Genomic DNA, 16,135 nt, shown 5'->3' on the forward strand with positions numbered 1-16,135 from the left:
TCAGGGATTATTGTAAGCAAACTGTCCCAGGAACTGAGGTTGAGTAATTTCTCTAAGTGAAATGTGAGTAAAACATTGGCTCATCACAGTTACTGCCTGCTATTGTGAAGTTGCACATCAGTGCCTCACTTAATTACTATTGTTTGATGCAGTTATTTTACTGCAGTTAGCTAACAAATTATTGACATGTTTTATTAGTCTATATTTCACTTGCAGCAAGGCTCGTTAAGCCATATACAGAACTTAATGAGCCAGAAACATTTTATTTTCCACTTAGCACAAGTATGAATGTCACAATCACAGACATGTTACAGGTTATTCAGAGCTTTATTTGAATTTTTGCTTTTAGTGCTGAACTGTGTGAGATGGGAATGTACAATGGATTAGGAAATAAATGAACAATTTTGTCAGTTAACCAATTCCACTAAATCTACAAATAGCATTTATAGCAAGTTTGAATTCCTTGGGTAATTTGAATTCCTTGAGTAATGCCTTAGACTGCTAATAGACCACCAATTTAAAGCATTAACTTTACTCTTCTTTCTCCACAGATACTGTTGAGATTTTATCTGGCATTTTCCATTTTTATTTCAAGTTAGCCCCTTTTGGCTGAAGTTAGGGTGAAAGTTGAGAAAATAACTCAAGATGTATGCCCCAGACAAAGAAAACCTATTGGGGAATTATTTGTGGTAAAGTTTCACATAGATTTGTCAGTTGTTTCAGGATATCTAGAGTTTAAATTATCTCAACATTATCCAGGAGATTTGTTAGACATATTTTTAAAAAATCTATTCTTTAAACATGCAAAGTCTGAGAAAGAAGTTATATTCACTAAAGTTAAAGAATAGCTGTATGATTACAGTAAAGGTCTAAGTCAGATGCAGTTATAAAAGCTTCCATTTATGTATTAGACAGTTCATTAGGAATTAGAAGGTTGACAAAGGGGCCTTTTGTACAGAACTGGAGTATAAATGTCTGTTTTGACCAATTTTTAATCAAACACAACGAGTTGTGGACAGTTACCCCTTGACCCTCCCCATTGCCATGACAATGGACTTTTGGTTACAAAAAACAGTTTTGGTGTTTTCTTGACAGAAATGTGGGACGACCTTTCATCCATTTCCTTCACACAACCCACCTGCCACCTGAAAACAGCTTTGTCAGTGCAAAGATTAAAATAAGCCTAGCTGATAAGGTCCTGAAGTGATCTTTATCTCCATGTTTGAGCCCTCTGTGTTTTGTGGATGTGTAAGTGGAGTTTAATGGGCACACCCTCTCTCACTCTGACCAGGGAACAGATGGGGGCGGGGGGGAGGGGAGTGATGGGATTTACTCAGGTAGGAAGGTATATATCTTCCACATTCTCCCGATTACATTACTGCAGGAAAAGTCCAAGTTAGCCTTCCTAATCCAATTGAGTACAAAAGTGGTGAAAGTTGGGGGGGTTCCAGGGCAGGGGGGGAGGGGTCCACAAGAAACCAAGACACCAAAAGACATAGGAGTGGAAGTAAGGCCATTCAGCCCATCAAGTGCACTCTGCCATTTAATCATGGCTGATGGGCATTTCAACTCCACTTACCCGCACTCTCTCCATAACCTTTAATTCCTTGCGAGATCAAGAATTTGTCAATCTCTGCCTTGAAGACATTTAATGTTCCAGCCACCACTGCATTCTGTGGCAGTGAATTCCACAGGCCCACCACTCTCTGGCTGAAGAAATGTCTCCCCATTTCCATTCTAAATTGACCTCTCCAATTCTAAGGCTGTGTCCCCGGCTCCTAGTCTCCCTGCCTAACGGAAACAACTTCCCAGCATCCACCCTTTCTAAGCCATGGATTATCTTGTGAGTTTCTATTAGATCTCCCCTGAACCTTCTAAACTCTAATGAATACAACCACAGGATCCTCAACCGTGCATCATATGTTAGACCCACCATTCCAGGGATCATCCGTGTGAATCTCTGCTGGACATGCTCCAGTGTCAGTATGTCCTTCCTGAGGTGTGGGGCCCAACATTGGACATAGTATTCTAAATGGGGCCTAACTAGAGCTTTATAAAGTTTCAGAAGCATGTTGCTTCCAACCCTCTCGAGATAAATGACAACATTACATTCACTTTCTGCATCACAGACTTATCCTGCAAATCAACCTTTAGAGAATCCTGGACTAGCACTCCCAGATCCCTTTGTACTTGGCTTTAAGAATTTTTTCACTGTTTAGAAAATAGTCTACACCTGTATTCTTTTTTCCAAAGTACAAGACCTCGCATTTGTTCACGTTGAATTTCATCAGCCATTTCCTGGACCACTCTCCTAAACTGTCTAAATCCTTCTACAGCTTTCACTACCCCCTCACTACTACATGCCTGTCCACCTAACTTTGTATCATCGGCGATTTTCACCAGAATGTCCCCAGTCGCTTCATCCAGATCATTAATAAATAAAGTGAACAGCTGCAGCCCCAACACTGAACCCTGCTGGACACCACTTATCATCAGCTGCCATTCTGAAAAAGAATCTTTTATCCCAACTCTCTGCCTTCTGTCAGACAGCCAATCCTCAATCCATGCCAGTAGCTCACATCGAACACTATAGGCCCTCACCTTACACAGCAGCATCCCGTGAGGTACCTTATCAAAAGCCTTTTGGAAGTTGAGATAGGTAACATCCACTGGGTTTCCCTGGTCTAACCTACTTGTTATGTCTTCAAAGAATTCTAACAGCTTTGTCAGGCATGTGCTTCCCTTACTAAATCCATGATAACTTGTTCTAATCCGACCCTACACACCCAAGAATTTAGAAATCTTATCCTTAACAACGGATTCTAGAATTTACCAACAACCGAGGTTAGGCTAATTTTCCTGCAATTTTCCACCTTTTGTCTTGATCCTTTCTTGAACAAGGGGGTTACAACAGCAATTTTCCAATCATCTGGGACATTCCCTGACTCCAGTGACTTTGACAGATCACAACCAATGCCTCCATTATTTCCTCAGCCACCTCCCTCAGAATTCTAGGATGTAGCTCAAAGGGGCCAGGAGATTTTTCAATTTTTAACCTTTTAGCTTTTCTCGCACTTTTTCTTTTGTAATGGCTACCGTACTCAACTCTGCCCCCAACTCTACTTAATTGTTGGGATATTACTCATGTTTTTCACTGTGAAGACTGACACAAAGTACTTATTCTTCACAGTTCTTCAGCTATTTCCTTATGTCCTATCACTAGCCTTCCAGCATCAATTTGGAGCAGCCCAATGTCTACTTTTCCCTCTCATTTCTTTCTTCTGTATTGAAATAAACTTTTACTATCATTTCTAATATTACTGGCTAGCCAACCTTCATATTTGATCCTCTTCTTCCTTGCTTCTCTCTTTGTTGTTCTCTGTTTGTTCTTGTAGCCTTCCCAATCTTCTGATTTCCCTGTGCTCTTGGCCACTTTATAGGCTCTCTCTTTTTCTTTGACACATTTTCTGACTTCGTATGTTAGCCATGGCTGTCTAATCCCTCCCCCGGATAATCTTTCTTTTCTTTGGGATGAACCTCTGTACTGGGTCCTCAATTACACCTGGAAACTCCTGCCATTGTTGCTCTCCTGTCTTCCTCACTAGGCTCTGCTTCCAGTCGATTTTCGTCAGTTCCTCTCTCATGTCCCTGTAATTGCCTTTATTTAGCTGTAACACCATTACACCCAATTTTGCCTTCTCTCTTTCAAACTGCAGACTGAACTCTACCATATTATGATCACTGCCTCCTAAGTGTTCCCTTATTTTAAGATCTTTTATAAAGTCTGGCTCGTTACATAGCACGAAGTCCAGAATAGCCTGCTCCCTTGTGGGCTCCATTACAAGCTGTTAAAAAAGCCATCCTGTAAGCATTCCATGAATTCCCTTACTTTGAATCCACTAGCAACATTATTTACCCAGTCCACCTGCATATTGAAGTCTCCCATGATCACCGTGACCTTGCCTTTCTGACATGCCCTATCTATTTCCCGATATATCTTGTGCCCCTGGTCCTGACCACTCCCGTTGTGGTTTTTTTGCCTTTGTGGTTCCTCAACTCCACTCACACAGACTCCACAATCTCTGACCCTATGTCATTCAATGCCATAGATTTAATTTCATTCTTAACTAACAAGGTAACCCTGCTCCCTCAACCTGTCTTTTTTGATAAGTTGCAAATCCTTGGATGTTTAACTGCCAGTCCTGAACTTCCTGCAACCATGTCTCTGTGATGCCTACCACATCATAACCATTCATGATGATTTGTGCCGTTAATTCATCTACTTTGTTATGAATATTACGAGCATTCAGGTAAAGCGCCTTAATGCTAATTTTCTTATCCTCATGACTTCCAACATTTCTAGTGATATTTCCTAAGTTGTCCTTCCTTTCAGCTTCATTCCCAGTCTGCTTTGAACTTAAACCCTGCACACATGTTAACCTGCTGCTTATCTTTCTACTTGACTCCATACTCCCTGTCACTTTCCCTTTCCCTTCCCCCCCCCCCACCGACTCACAAGTTTGAAGTCCTACTGATCACCTTAATTATCCTTTTCATTCGAACATTGGTTCCAGATCAGTTCAGGTGGAGACCATCCCATTGGTATAAATCTCTCCAGTTCCAAAACTGATGCCAATGCCCCATGAAATGGAGCCCTCTTTCCCACACCAATCTCTTAGCCAAATGCTTACTTCCCTCAATTTCTTATCCCTATGCCAATTAGCACGTGGCTCGGGCAGTAATCCAGAGATTATGACCCTCGAGGACCTGTTCTTCAATTTCCTTCCTAGTGCTTGATACTTCCCAAATAGGTCCTCCTTCCTAGCCTTGCCTATGTTGTCAGTGCTGACGTGGACTAAAACAACTGGATCCTCCCCCTCCCATTCCAATATCCTTTCAGACTGTTCGGAGATGTCCTGCACCCTGGCACCGTGCAGACAACACACCATACAGGACTCCCAATCAGCTCGCAAAGGATATTATCTGTCCCCCTAATTATAGAATCCCCTATAACCACTACTTGCCTTTTTGCTCCCCCCTGTTGAATGGTCTTCTGCACCATGGTGCCGTGGGTCAGCTGGCTTATCCTGTCCACAGCTCTTTTCCTCATCCATACAGGGAGCAAAAATCTCATACCTGTTGGACAAGGTCAAGGGCTGAGGCTCCTCCACTCCTGAGCTCAGAATCCCCCTACCTACCTCACTTACAGTCACACCCTGTTGTTGCTGATCACTGACTGAATTTGAGTTACTTCATCGACTGAGTGTGACTGCCTCCTGAAACAAAGCGTCCAGGTAACTCTCCCCCCTCCTGGATGTGCCGCAGTGTTTGAAGCTCAGATTCCAGATCGTCAACCCTGAGCCAGAGTTCCTTGAGGGCCTTGTTCCACTGTCACTGGTAATCTCTCACTGGAGTTGATAACAGGTATGTTTTCAAATAGAGAAAGCACCCTCTTTTGGTGTGCTGGCCTATCTTTATTTCTCAACAAACGTTCCTAAAACAGATTGTCTAATTGCTGTTTGTGGAACCTTATTGTGCATAAATTCATTTATGTGTCTCCTTATATGTCAAAGGTAACTAATATGTTGTAAAGAAATTGAGATATCCTAGGACCATTAAAGGCATCAAATAAATGAACTTTTTCATTTCCTAATGGCTAAACCATAATAAGACATGCAGTAATGTCAACACTAGTGATGTAATAAAGTGCAAATGGGATTAGTGTTCTGTAGTCTACACACACTCAATGCAATAGTCTTAACAAGGAAATATTGCTGCTTTTCTTACTGTGCTTCCCACGTGAAGCTTTTCACAAAGAAATCCTCATTTATCATATAAAATGATCATTTTGTTCTCTAGTGTCTTAGTGAATTTGTCCAATGAGTGATATAGTCACAGAAGTGAGGAACCATGTCAAATCACCTGCCAATGCTGCTGAGGTCTCACCTGGGACAGCAGTGATCAATTTATAGGACCAGAATAGAAAGAGGAAAGTCTGAAAATGAGTACAGAAACATAGAAAATAAGAGCATGAGTAGACCATTTGGCCTTCTAGCCTGCTCCACCATTCATTTGGAACATGGTCGATTACCCAAACCTATTGACTGTTTCCTCTTTTCCCTCCACATTGTTTGAACCCTTTAGTCCCAAGTGCTATATCCCAGTGCTTCTTGAAATCATACAATGTTTTTGCCTCGACTGCTTTCTGTGACAACAAATTCCACAGGCTCAACACTTTCCAGGTGAAGAAATTTCCCTTTGTATCAGTCCTGAATAGTTTACCTGGATCCTTGCACTGTAACTAATCACCTTTCCCTACTTCTGGATTCCCCATCATCAGAAATATCCTTCCTGCACCTGCCCTGTCAAACCCTGTTAGAATTTTATAGGTTTCTATGAGATATCCTCTTCATTCTTCTAAACCCTAGCGAATATAATCCTAACTGCTTCAACCTCTGCTCATATGTCAGACCCACCATTCCAGAAATCTGTCTGGTAAACATTTGCTGCACTTACTTTATGCAAAAATATTCTCCCTCAAATGAGGGCAAAACCACATACAATTTTCCAGGTCTATTCTCACCAAAGTCCTGTACAAAGACATCCCTGCTCCTGTACTCAAATCTTCTCTCTCTGAAGGCCAACATACTATTTGTCTGCTGCATCTGCCTGTCTTACCTTCAGCAACTGGTGAACAAGGACTCCCATTCATAGTGATGTGATTACTCTTTGGCTCCTGACTCAGCACTCTGTTGCAGCATAAACAACTGACTAAGGAGACCCCTCTGGGGACATGATCATCAACCTTTATACTAGAATATAGGTGCACGGTGACTTGTAGGCCTTTCGGTCTGGTATCCAACCCTCCCAAATTCCTGAACGTAACCAGATTGTTAGATGCAGCAATTGGTTATTTGGTCTTGCTGCTAAGGGAAATTGTGGTGTCTTAAAGCCATAAGTATCTCCTTGCAAAATCCACCTCTTTCGGCTGCTACATACTGTGCTGTAACTGAGTGACCAAATTGCTGTTAACTCTTTTTGAGGTGAGTTAAGATTCTGGTCCATTTAATCTTGGCCATATCTATACAATATCAATTTGCTCTTTTGACTTCTTTACATTATGCACTCAAAACCTACAATCACAGCCGGACTACTGATTGGTCTATTTGAGCTCAGTTTGCCTCTGGAAAGTTTACAGTCAGCGACAAAACATGGGCACTCACTGCTGAACACAAAGTGAGTTCCTCGGAGAGAACAATGAACTTTCTCATGAGAACTTTACCTCTGACCTCTCCAAAATGGTCCTGTAACTGATTGCAAAGTTCTTCACTGGACATTCACAATGTGGGGCTGCAATTATGTCAGCAAGCTATCCAATCAGCCAGTTGTACTCAAGGACTTTCACAAACATCCAAATGCAAAACAAAATGTATCAAAATAACACCACTGTTTAATCCACATTGACTATAATTTCTTTGTTTTTGCGCTCTCTGTTCATGTTGATAAAGCCTAGGAAGCTGTATCCCTTATTACCTGTGCTTTCAACTTGCCCTGCCAACTTCAATAACATATACATACATACACACAGGTCCCTTTATGACTGCATCCTTTCTGGAATTGTAACCTTTATTTTATATTGTTTGTCCATGTACTTCCTAGCAAAAATAAAAACACCTCACATTTCTCTGTGGTAAATTTGATTTGCCACTTGCCTGTTATTCTACCAATCCATCCAAGTCCTTTTGAACTTCTATGCTATTGTCCTCAGAGCTCTCAGTGCTTCAAAGTTTTGTTTCATCTGCAATTTCCAAATTGTGCTCTGTACACCAATATACACATCATTGACATATCACAGGCAGAGGAAGGTTCGTAACACAGACCTTTACAGAATTCAACAACAAACCTTTCTCCAGTATGAAAGATATCAATTAATCATTGTTCTGTGTTTCCTACCACTCAGCCAATTTTGTATGCATGTCACTACAGTACCTTTTATTCCGTCAGCTATAACTTTGCTCTCTTGTCTGTCATGTGGTGCTTTATCAAAATGCCTTTGGAAGTCTATGTAAAGCACAACAACAGTATTGTTGTGATCAGCCTTCTCTGTTAACTGATTGAGTAACTCGAGCAAGTTAGTTCAACACAAATTGCTTGTCACAAATCATGCGGGCATTCAATAATTAACCTACATTTACATAACTGATCCAAATATACTCTTGGGGATTAGCTAGTTCAAAGCCTGTGCCAGCTGAGATTACCACAAAAACCCCAACTTCTCAATACTGGCCCTTTCCTGAAATGTGGTGATGGTCCGGTCAAACCACCACCAACTCTATGGTCCTCTGGAATGATCATGACTTGACCTCAACAGATGTGCTGACGGAAAGGTTTGGTTTTTGAGACAAATGTATAGTCAGATTATCAGGAATTGACTGACATACAAATATGCATATTTTTGAGGGGTTGAAAATCCATATCAGTCCTTGTGAATTGCTGATAATGTTACAACCTTGTGGTAGCTAGCCATGGTCCTAAATTCAGCAAGAAATTTCTGTCTCAGCTATCTATATCCATCAATTTAAAGAGGGGGAAACAGCAATTGTGAAAAAAAAAACTTACTACACAATACCTGATTAATCACATTCTCAAATCTAGCGTGAGGTATACGTAAGATAAAGGACATTTGAGCCTCAAGTCAAGGGTCAACTTTCACATGATATTGAATATTAATTGGGTACATACGGTATTAAGTTTGTGCTAAATGATCATTTTTAGTAGTTTCTCCACCACCGAGGTTAAACTGACTGGCCTGAAGTTGCTGAAGTTATCTTTGAACATAGGCATACAAATTAATAGTGGAAATAGTAAATGAGGAACTGCTACAGAGATGGAGTATAACAATTAGGAAGTCTTGCAACAACTGTGTAGGACATTAGTGGCACTGCACATCGAGTACTATGTACAGGTTTGATCTCCTTAGTTAGGGAAGGATATATTTGCATTGGAAGTAGTTCAGAGAAGGTTCAAGAAGCTGATTTCTTGGACAAAGGAGTTTTCTTTTGAGGAAATTCTGAAAAAGCTTGATCCTATCCTTTGTGGAGAATGAGAAGTGATTTTATTTAAAAAGACATTCTAAGGGCTTGACAGAATGGTGCTGAGAAGATACGCCCACTCATGAGGAATCTAGAACAAGGGCTATAATTTCAAAATAATGGGGGAGGGGAATTTCCCATTTAAAACAGAGATGAGAAGGAGTCTTTTCTCTCGGAAAGTTGTTAATCTTTGGGATTTTGCTCCCCACATAGCAGTAGAGGATTACGGAAAAGGTTAAAAGCTGAATTAGATAGATTTTTGACCTACGCGACATTAAATGGTTATGAAGGGCAGGCAAGAAAGTGAACGTAATTAGATCAACTATAATATTATTGAAAAATAGAGTCTGTTTAAGCAGTTGGGTCAAATAACTGACTCTTGCTCCTTTTTCTTATAATCTTACGCATCTATTCAGTGAGGCAACAGAAATATTCCAGGAACAAAACAGGAAATTGCAGGAAAAACTCAGCAGTTCTGGCAGCATCTGTGGAGAGAAAACAGAGTTAACATTTCGGGTCCAGTGACCCTTCTTCAGATCCCACCCTGAATCATGTGGAAATGTGGACTTGGGTTACTTTGCTAATCCTGAAGAAACAAGATAGGTCTTGGTTTTGTCTTTACCAGGAACAGTAATATCAAAACTATGCATTTTCAAACTGTAGTATTGATTTTATTTACAATTATTAGATTGTGCACAAAATATCACACATTTGATAGGATTTCAATTTTATGGTGAAGACACTCATAAATGCACTGCCAGCGGTGGTAGTAGAGTCAGATATATTAAGGGCATAACTTCATGTCACAAGTCAGAAATCCTACAGCAAAACAAAGGATAATGAGGCTGGAGTATGTTGGTTGGTGATTCATTCAAGACTGTGTGTATGTTGGGAATGCCAATTGGCTAAACTGTTGCTTCAAATCCCTTGCCAAGGCAGATCAAGTTAAATAATTTGAAAGCACTACCTAATTTATTTCAGGGACGATAATACAGTCACACCTTTCACATGGAAGGACTACTTTTAAACAGCAGGGATGCATCATTTTATCAGCACTGATGTCATCCTATGTGACATACAATTATTGCTAAGTAGACCTTGATGGAAAAAGCAAAGGCAAGATTGGACTTGAGCAATAGCAAAGCATTTATATTTTGTACAATTTTAAATTTACAATTCACGGGATCAGAACATCATTTGGTTTCCAGAAAGGCAACCAATATTTCTTGCTGAGAAGAGAGAAGTAATATTTCCAGAACTTAAGACAAGAATCTGGCTAACAAGAAGAGAAATATCTAAAGATTATGTGGACAATTTGCCCACCCATCACCACTAATATTAAAGCTTCTATCGAGAGGTGCCAGAGTGGTGGATAAGGAATATGAATCCCCTGTTGAACAAATCATACTGCAAAGTGCTAGATGCGTCAAAAGATGCCATTAACCCAGGAATTTATTGGAGTGGTGGCTATGGATCTGAAAGAGTGGCGGAACGGATCGAAATATTTATCTGTTACATAAAGTTAAAAATCACACAACACCAGGTTATAGTCCAACAGGCTTAATTGGAAGCACTAGCTTTCGGAGCACCGCTCCTTCAGCAGGTGATAGTGCATCTAGACTATCACCTGATGAAGGAGCGACGCCCTGAAAGCTAGTGCTTCCAATTAAACCTGTTGGACTATAACCTGGTATTGTGTGATTTTTAACTTTGTACACTCCAGTCCAACACCGGCATCTCCAAATCATATCTGTTACATAAGCATAGATATAGTGACTGGGTTCAACATAATGTCAGTAATAAACAACAAGGACAAGCATACAATAATGGATACAGTTTTGGGAAATATAGATTGGTATGGGTCTTGGAGTAACAATGAATTTATGCAAATGTTCCTTTTTTTTAATATGACAGGTTTATGGTTCTGTTAGAGATCTTAGAAGTTGCAGTTATAGACACTACTAGGAAAAAAAATCCATTCAGCAATTATTTGAAAGAAATAATACCATAATTGATGAAACCTTACACAAGCGAATCAATCAAATTACAAGCTGTATATTGCTCTGGCAATGACTGGATTATGCCTAAATGTATTTACAAATGGTGGACTTTTGGCCTGTAAAAATGGTGGATGTATAGCCTGTACAAATGGGTACATATAATCTATAACTGCCACTCACTGTATGTGATGACACTCCAGTCTTAGAGACAACTACTACTACCTCCACTTTCTCTGCTAACCTAAATGTGTTACATACTGGCAGGAAAGCATTTATCAAAGCTGACACATTGCGAAACTTCCGAACATTAAACATCACATTTGATTGCCTGTGAGACATTTTGGTTCAGGTGATTTTGAAAGAGATGGAGCATAGGTATGGAGAAGTTTAGGGGAAAAAAATCTGATATGATGGCAAGATGTTGAACAGATGATGAAAACACATTTCTCAAGTCACAGGAAAATACGGGAGTGATGATGACAAGGTACACTGCTTACCCTTTTTTGTTGAAGAGTTAGAATCAGAGAAGAAGATCTGATAATTCAAAAGGCATATGTTGATGTACATGTGATCTTTATGAACATCCAATGGTTCTCCGTTATCTATTATACTTGCTATATTCTCAAAAGAATTCCAGTACATTTGTTTCAAAAACCAATGCTGTCTTTGTTTAATCCCAAGGTAAAAACAATGACTGCAGATGCTGAAAATCAAATACTGGATTAGTGGTGCTGGAAGAGCACAGCAGTTCAGGCAGCATCCAACGAGCAGCGAAATCAACGTTTCGGGCAAAAGCCCTTCATCAGGAATAAAGACAGTGAGCCTGAAGCATGGAGAGATAAGCTAGAGGAGGGTGGGGGTGGGGAGAGAGTAGCATAGAGTACAATGGGTGAGTGGGGGAGGAGATGAAGGTGATAGGTCAAGGAGGAGAGGGTGGAGTGGATAGGTGGAAAAGAAGATAGGCAGGTCGGACAAGTCAAGGAGACAGTAACTGAGCTGGAAGTTTGAAACTAGGATGAGGTGGGGGAAGGGGAAATGAGGAAGCTGTTGAAGTCCACATTGATGCCCTGGGGTTGAAGTGTTCCGAGGCGGAAGATGAGGCGTTCTTCCTCCAGGCGTCTGGTGGTGAGGGAGCGGCGGTGAAGGAGGCCCAGGACCTTCATGTCCTCGGCAGAGTGGGAGGGGGAGTTGAAATGTTGGGCCACGGGGCGGTTTGGTTGATTGGTGCGGGTGTCTCGGAGATGTTCCCTAAAGCGCTCTGCTAGGAGGCGCCCAGTCTCCCCAATGTAGAGGAGACCACATCGGGAGCAACGGATACAATAAATGATATTGGTGGATGTGCAGGTGAAACTTTGATGGATGTGGAAGGCTCCTTTAGGGCCTTGGATAGAGGTGAGGGAGGAGGTGTGGGCACAGGTTTTACAGTTCCTGCGGTGGCAGGGGAAAGTGCCAGAATGGGAGGGTGGGTCGTAGGGGGGTGTGGACCTGACCAGGTGGTCACGGAGGGAACGGTCTTTGCGGAAGGCGGAAAGGGGTGGGGAGGGAAATATATCCCTGGTGATGGGGTCATTTTGGAGGTGGCGGAAATGTCGGTGGATGATTTGGTTGATGCGAAGGTTTGTAGGGTGGAAGGTGAGCACCAGGGGCGTTCTGTCCTTGTTACGGTTGGAGGGGTGGGGTCTGAGGGCGGAGGTGCGGGATGTGGACGAGATGCGTTGGAGGGCATCTTTAACCACGTGGGAAGGGAAATTGCGGTCTCTAAAGAAGGAGGCCATCTGGTGTGTCCTATGGTGGAACTGGTCCTCCTGGGAGCAGATACGGCGGAGGCGGAGAAATTGGGAATACGGGATGGCTCACCATCAAGCCAGCGGATAAAGGGGGCGCAGTGGTAGTCTGGCGCACTGACCTCTACACCGCTGAAGCCAAACGCCAACTTGAGGACACCTCTTCCTACTGTTCCCTCGACCATGACCCCACCCCCCATCACCAAACCATCATCTCCCAGACCATACAGAACCTCATCACCTCAGGAGATCTCCCACCCACAGCTTCCAACCTCATTGTCCGGGAACCCCGCACTGCCCGGTTCTACCTCCTTCCCAAGATCCACAAGCCTGACCACCCTGGCCGACCCATTGTCTCAGCATGCTCCTGCCCCACTGAACTCATCTCTACCTACCTTGACACTGTCCTATCCCCCCTAGTCCAGGAACTCCCCACATATGTTCGAGACACCACCCACGCCCTCCACCTCCTCCAAGACTTCCGTTTCCCCGGCCCCCAACGCCTTATCTTCACCATGGATATCCAATCCCTCTACACCTCCATCCGCCATGACCAGGGCCTCCAAGCCCTCCGTTTTTTCCTCTCTAGACGTCCCCAACAGTACCCTTCCACTGACACTCTCATTCGTTTGGCCGAACTGGTCCTCACCCTTAACAATTTCTCCTTTGAATCCTCCCACTTCCTCCAGACCAAAGGCGTAGCCATGGGAACACGTATGGGCCCCAGCTATGTCTCTTTGTTGGCTATGTAGAACAGTTGATCTTCCGTAATTACACCGGCACCACTCCCCATCTCTTCCTCCACTACATTGATGACTGCATTGGCGCCACCTCGTGCTCCCGCGATGAGGTTGAGCAATTCATCAACTTCACCAACACATTCCACCCTGACCTTAAATTCACCTGGACTATCTCTGTCACCTCGCTCCCCTTCCTGGACCTCTCCATCTCCATTAGTGACGACCAACTTGACACTGACATTTTTTACAAACCCACTGACTCCCATAGCTACCTGGATTACACCTCTTCCCACCCTATCTCTTGCAAAAATGCCATCCCGTATTCCCAATTTCTCCGCCTCCGCCGTATCTGCTCCCAGGAGGACCAGTTCCACCATAGGACACACCAGATGGCCTCCTTCTTTAGAGACCGCAATTTCCCTTCCCACGTGGTTAAAGATGCCCTCCAACGCATCTCGTCCACATCCCGCACCTCCGCCCTCAGACCCCACCCCTCCAACCGTAACAAGGACAGAACGCCCCTGGTGCTCACCTTCCACCCTACAAACCTTCGCATCAACCAAATCATCCACCGACATTTCCGCCACCTCCAAAAAGACCCCACCACCAGGGATATATTTCCCTCCCCACCCCTTTCCGCCTTCCGCAAAGACCGTTCCCTCCGTGACTACCTGGTCAGGTCCACACCCCCCTACGACCCACCCTCCCATTCTGGCACTTTCCCCTGCCACCGCAGGAACTGTAAAACCTGTGCCCACACCTCCTCCCTCGCCTCTATCCAAGGCCCTAAAGGAGCCTTCCACATCCATCAAAGTTTCACCTGCACATCCACCAATATCATTTATTGTATCCGTTGCTCCCGATGTGGTCTCCTCTACATTGGGGAGACTGGGCGCCTCCTAGCAGAGCGCTTTAGGGAACATCTCCGAGACACCCGCACCAATCAACCAAACCGCCCCGTGGCCCAACATTTCAACTCCCCCTCCCACTCTGCCAAGGACATGAAGGTCCTGGGCCTCCTTCACCGCCGCTCCCTCACCACCAGACGCCTGGAGGAAGAACGCCTCATCTTCCGCCTCGGAACACTTCAACCCAGGGCATCAATGTGGACTTCAACAGCTTCCTCATTTCCCCTTCCCCCACCTCATCCTAGTTTCAAACTTCCAGCTCAGTTACTGTCTCCTTGACTTGTCCGACCTGCCTATCTTCTTTTCCACCTATCCACTCCACCCTCTCCTCCTTGACCTATCACCTTCATCTCCTCCCCCACTCACCCATTGTACTCTATGCTACTCTCTCCCCACCCCCACCCTCCTCTAGCTTATCTCTCCACGCTTCAGGCTCACTGCCTTTATTCCTGATGAAGGGCTTTTGCCCGAAACGTTGATTTCGCTGTTCGTTGGATGCTGCCTGAACTGCTGTGCTCTTCCAGCACCACTAATCCAATATTTGTTTAATCCCAGTAAAGCTTTCCAAATAGGAGAAAGTGAGGCCTGCAAATGCTGGAGATCAGAGTCGAGAATGTGGTGCTGGAAAAGCACACCAGGTCAGGCAGCATCCGGAGCAGGAGAATCAATGTTTTGGGCATAAGCCCTTCATCAGGAATGAGGTGATGTTCCTCATTTTTATGCCCAAAACACAGCCTGACCTGCTGTGCTTTTCCAGCACCACACTCTCGACAATGCTTTACAAATGTTCTTTTATCGGACAATGAAATGTTTGCTGCATTACTCATTCAATACTTTGCAAATAAGTCAATACACCTTTCTCACAAACATTCATTACCTAAATCCTTTGTATTGTCTGGTGACAGCTTGATCTTGCTATCAGTGATGTCTTTATGCGAAGCTAGGAACAGCACCACTTCGCCCTTTTCATTCTTAATTGGGACAATATCGAGCAGACACCAAAATGACGCACCTGAAAATGAAGACAAGATACCATGAGGGAAATTTAACATTGGTCCAAATGATTGCAATGCTGTGACACATTTAACCAATATCAATCAGAAAATCTACACCAATAGTTTTCAATTCCTCTTCTCTCTATAGTGAATAAAGGACATTGATATGTTAAGATTTCTATCATTTGCTGAGGGCAGTGAAATCAGGGACACACGCAGAAAAAAGCTGGTCAGCAGTTACTCTTTAATTTGTATCCAAGATCTGTTTGTTTAAAAGATCATACTCATACATGCTGCCCTCTCCTTTGAATGGGAATATGTTTTATTAATCCACCTCTTTCCCCTGGTGACTGACCCATGCACGTTTGTCCAAATGCAGATCAGTCCAAATAGCAAAGGAAGAATTATAACTCAGATTTGTGTTCCACTCCACTAACCACTGGTCACTGAGACAGGGTGATTTTCTTTTACGTTTCTGGCTGGATTGCAGGCTACAGCTAGCTATGGTAGCTAACCATCTTACCATTTCTCTCCAATGGTCGATCTAGCAGCAACATTTATTAAAAGCCAGGGCGGGTGGGGGGAATTGAGCAGCCAACATGAATGCGTGAGGGGA

General features: G+C 43.2%; 1 protein-coding gene across 1 annotated transcript in view; it reads right to left on the reverse strand.

Moving 5' to 3' along the window:
- Positions 1 to 16,135, reverse strand: part of kcnh3 (potassium voltage-gated channel, subfamily H (eag-related), member 3) — a 688,912-nt gene that overhangs the window by 292,318 nt on the left and 380,459 nt on the right. Inside the window, exon 3 of the mRNA XM_072578888.1 lies at positions 15,402 to 15,536. Coding sequence (XP_072434989.1) covers positions 15,402 to 15,536 — 135 coding nt within the window. The remainder of the gene's footprint in view (positions 1 to 15,401; positions 15,537 to 16,135) is intronic.

Source organism: Chiloscyllium punctatum, chromosome 10 (genome assembly GCF_047496795.1).
Source record: "Chiloscyllium punctatum isolate Juve2018m chromosome 10, sChiPun1.3, whole genome shotgun sequence".
NCBI classification, from domain to species: domain Eukaryota; kingdom Metazoa; phylum Chordata; class Chondrichthyes; order Orectolobiformes; family Hemiscylliidae; genus Chiloscyllium; species Chiloscyllium punctatum.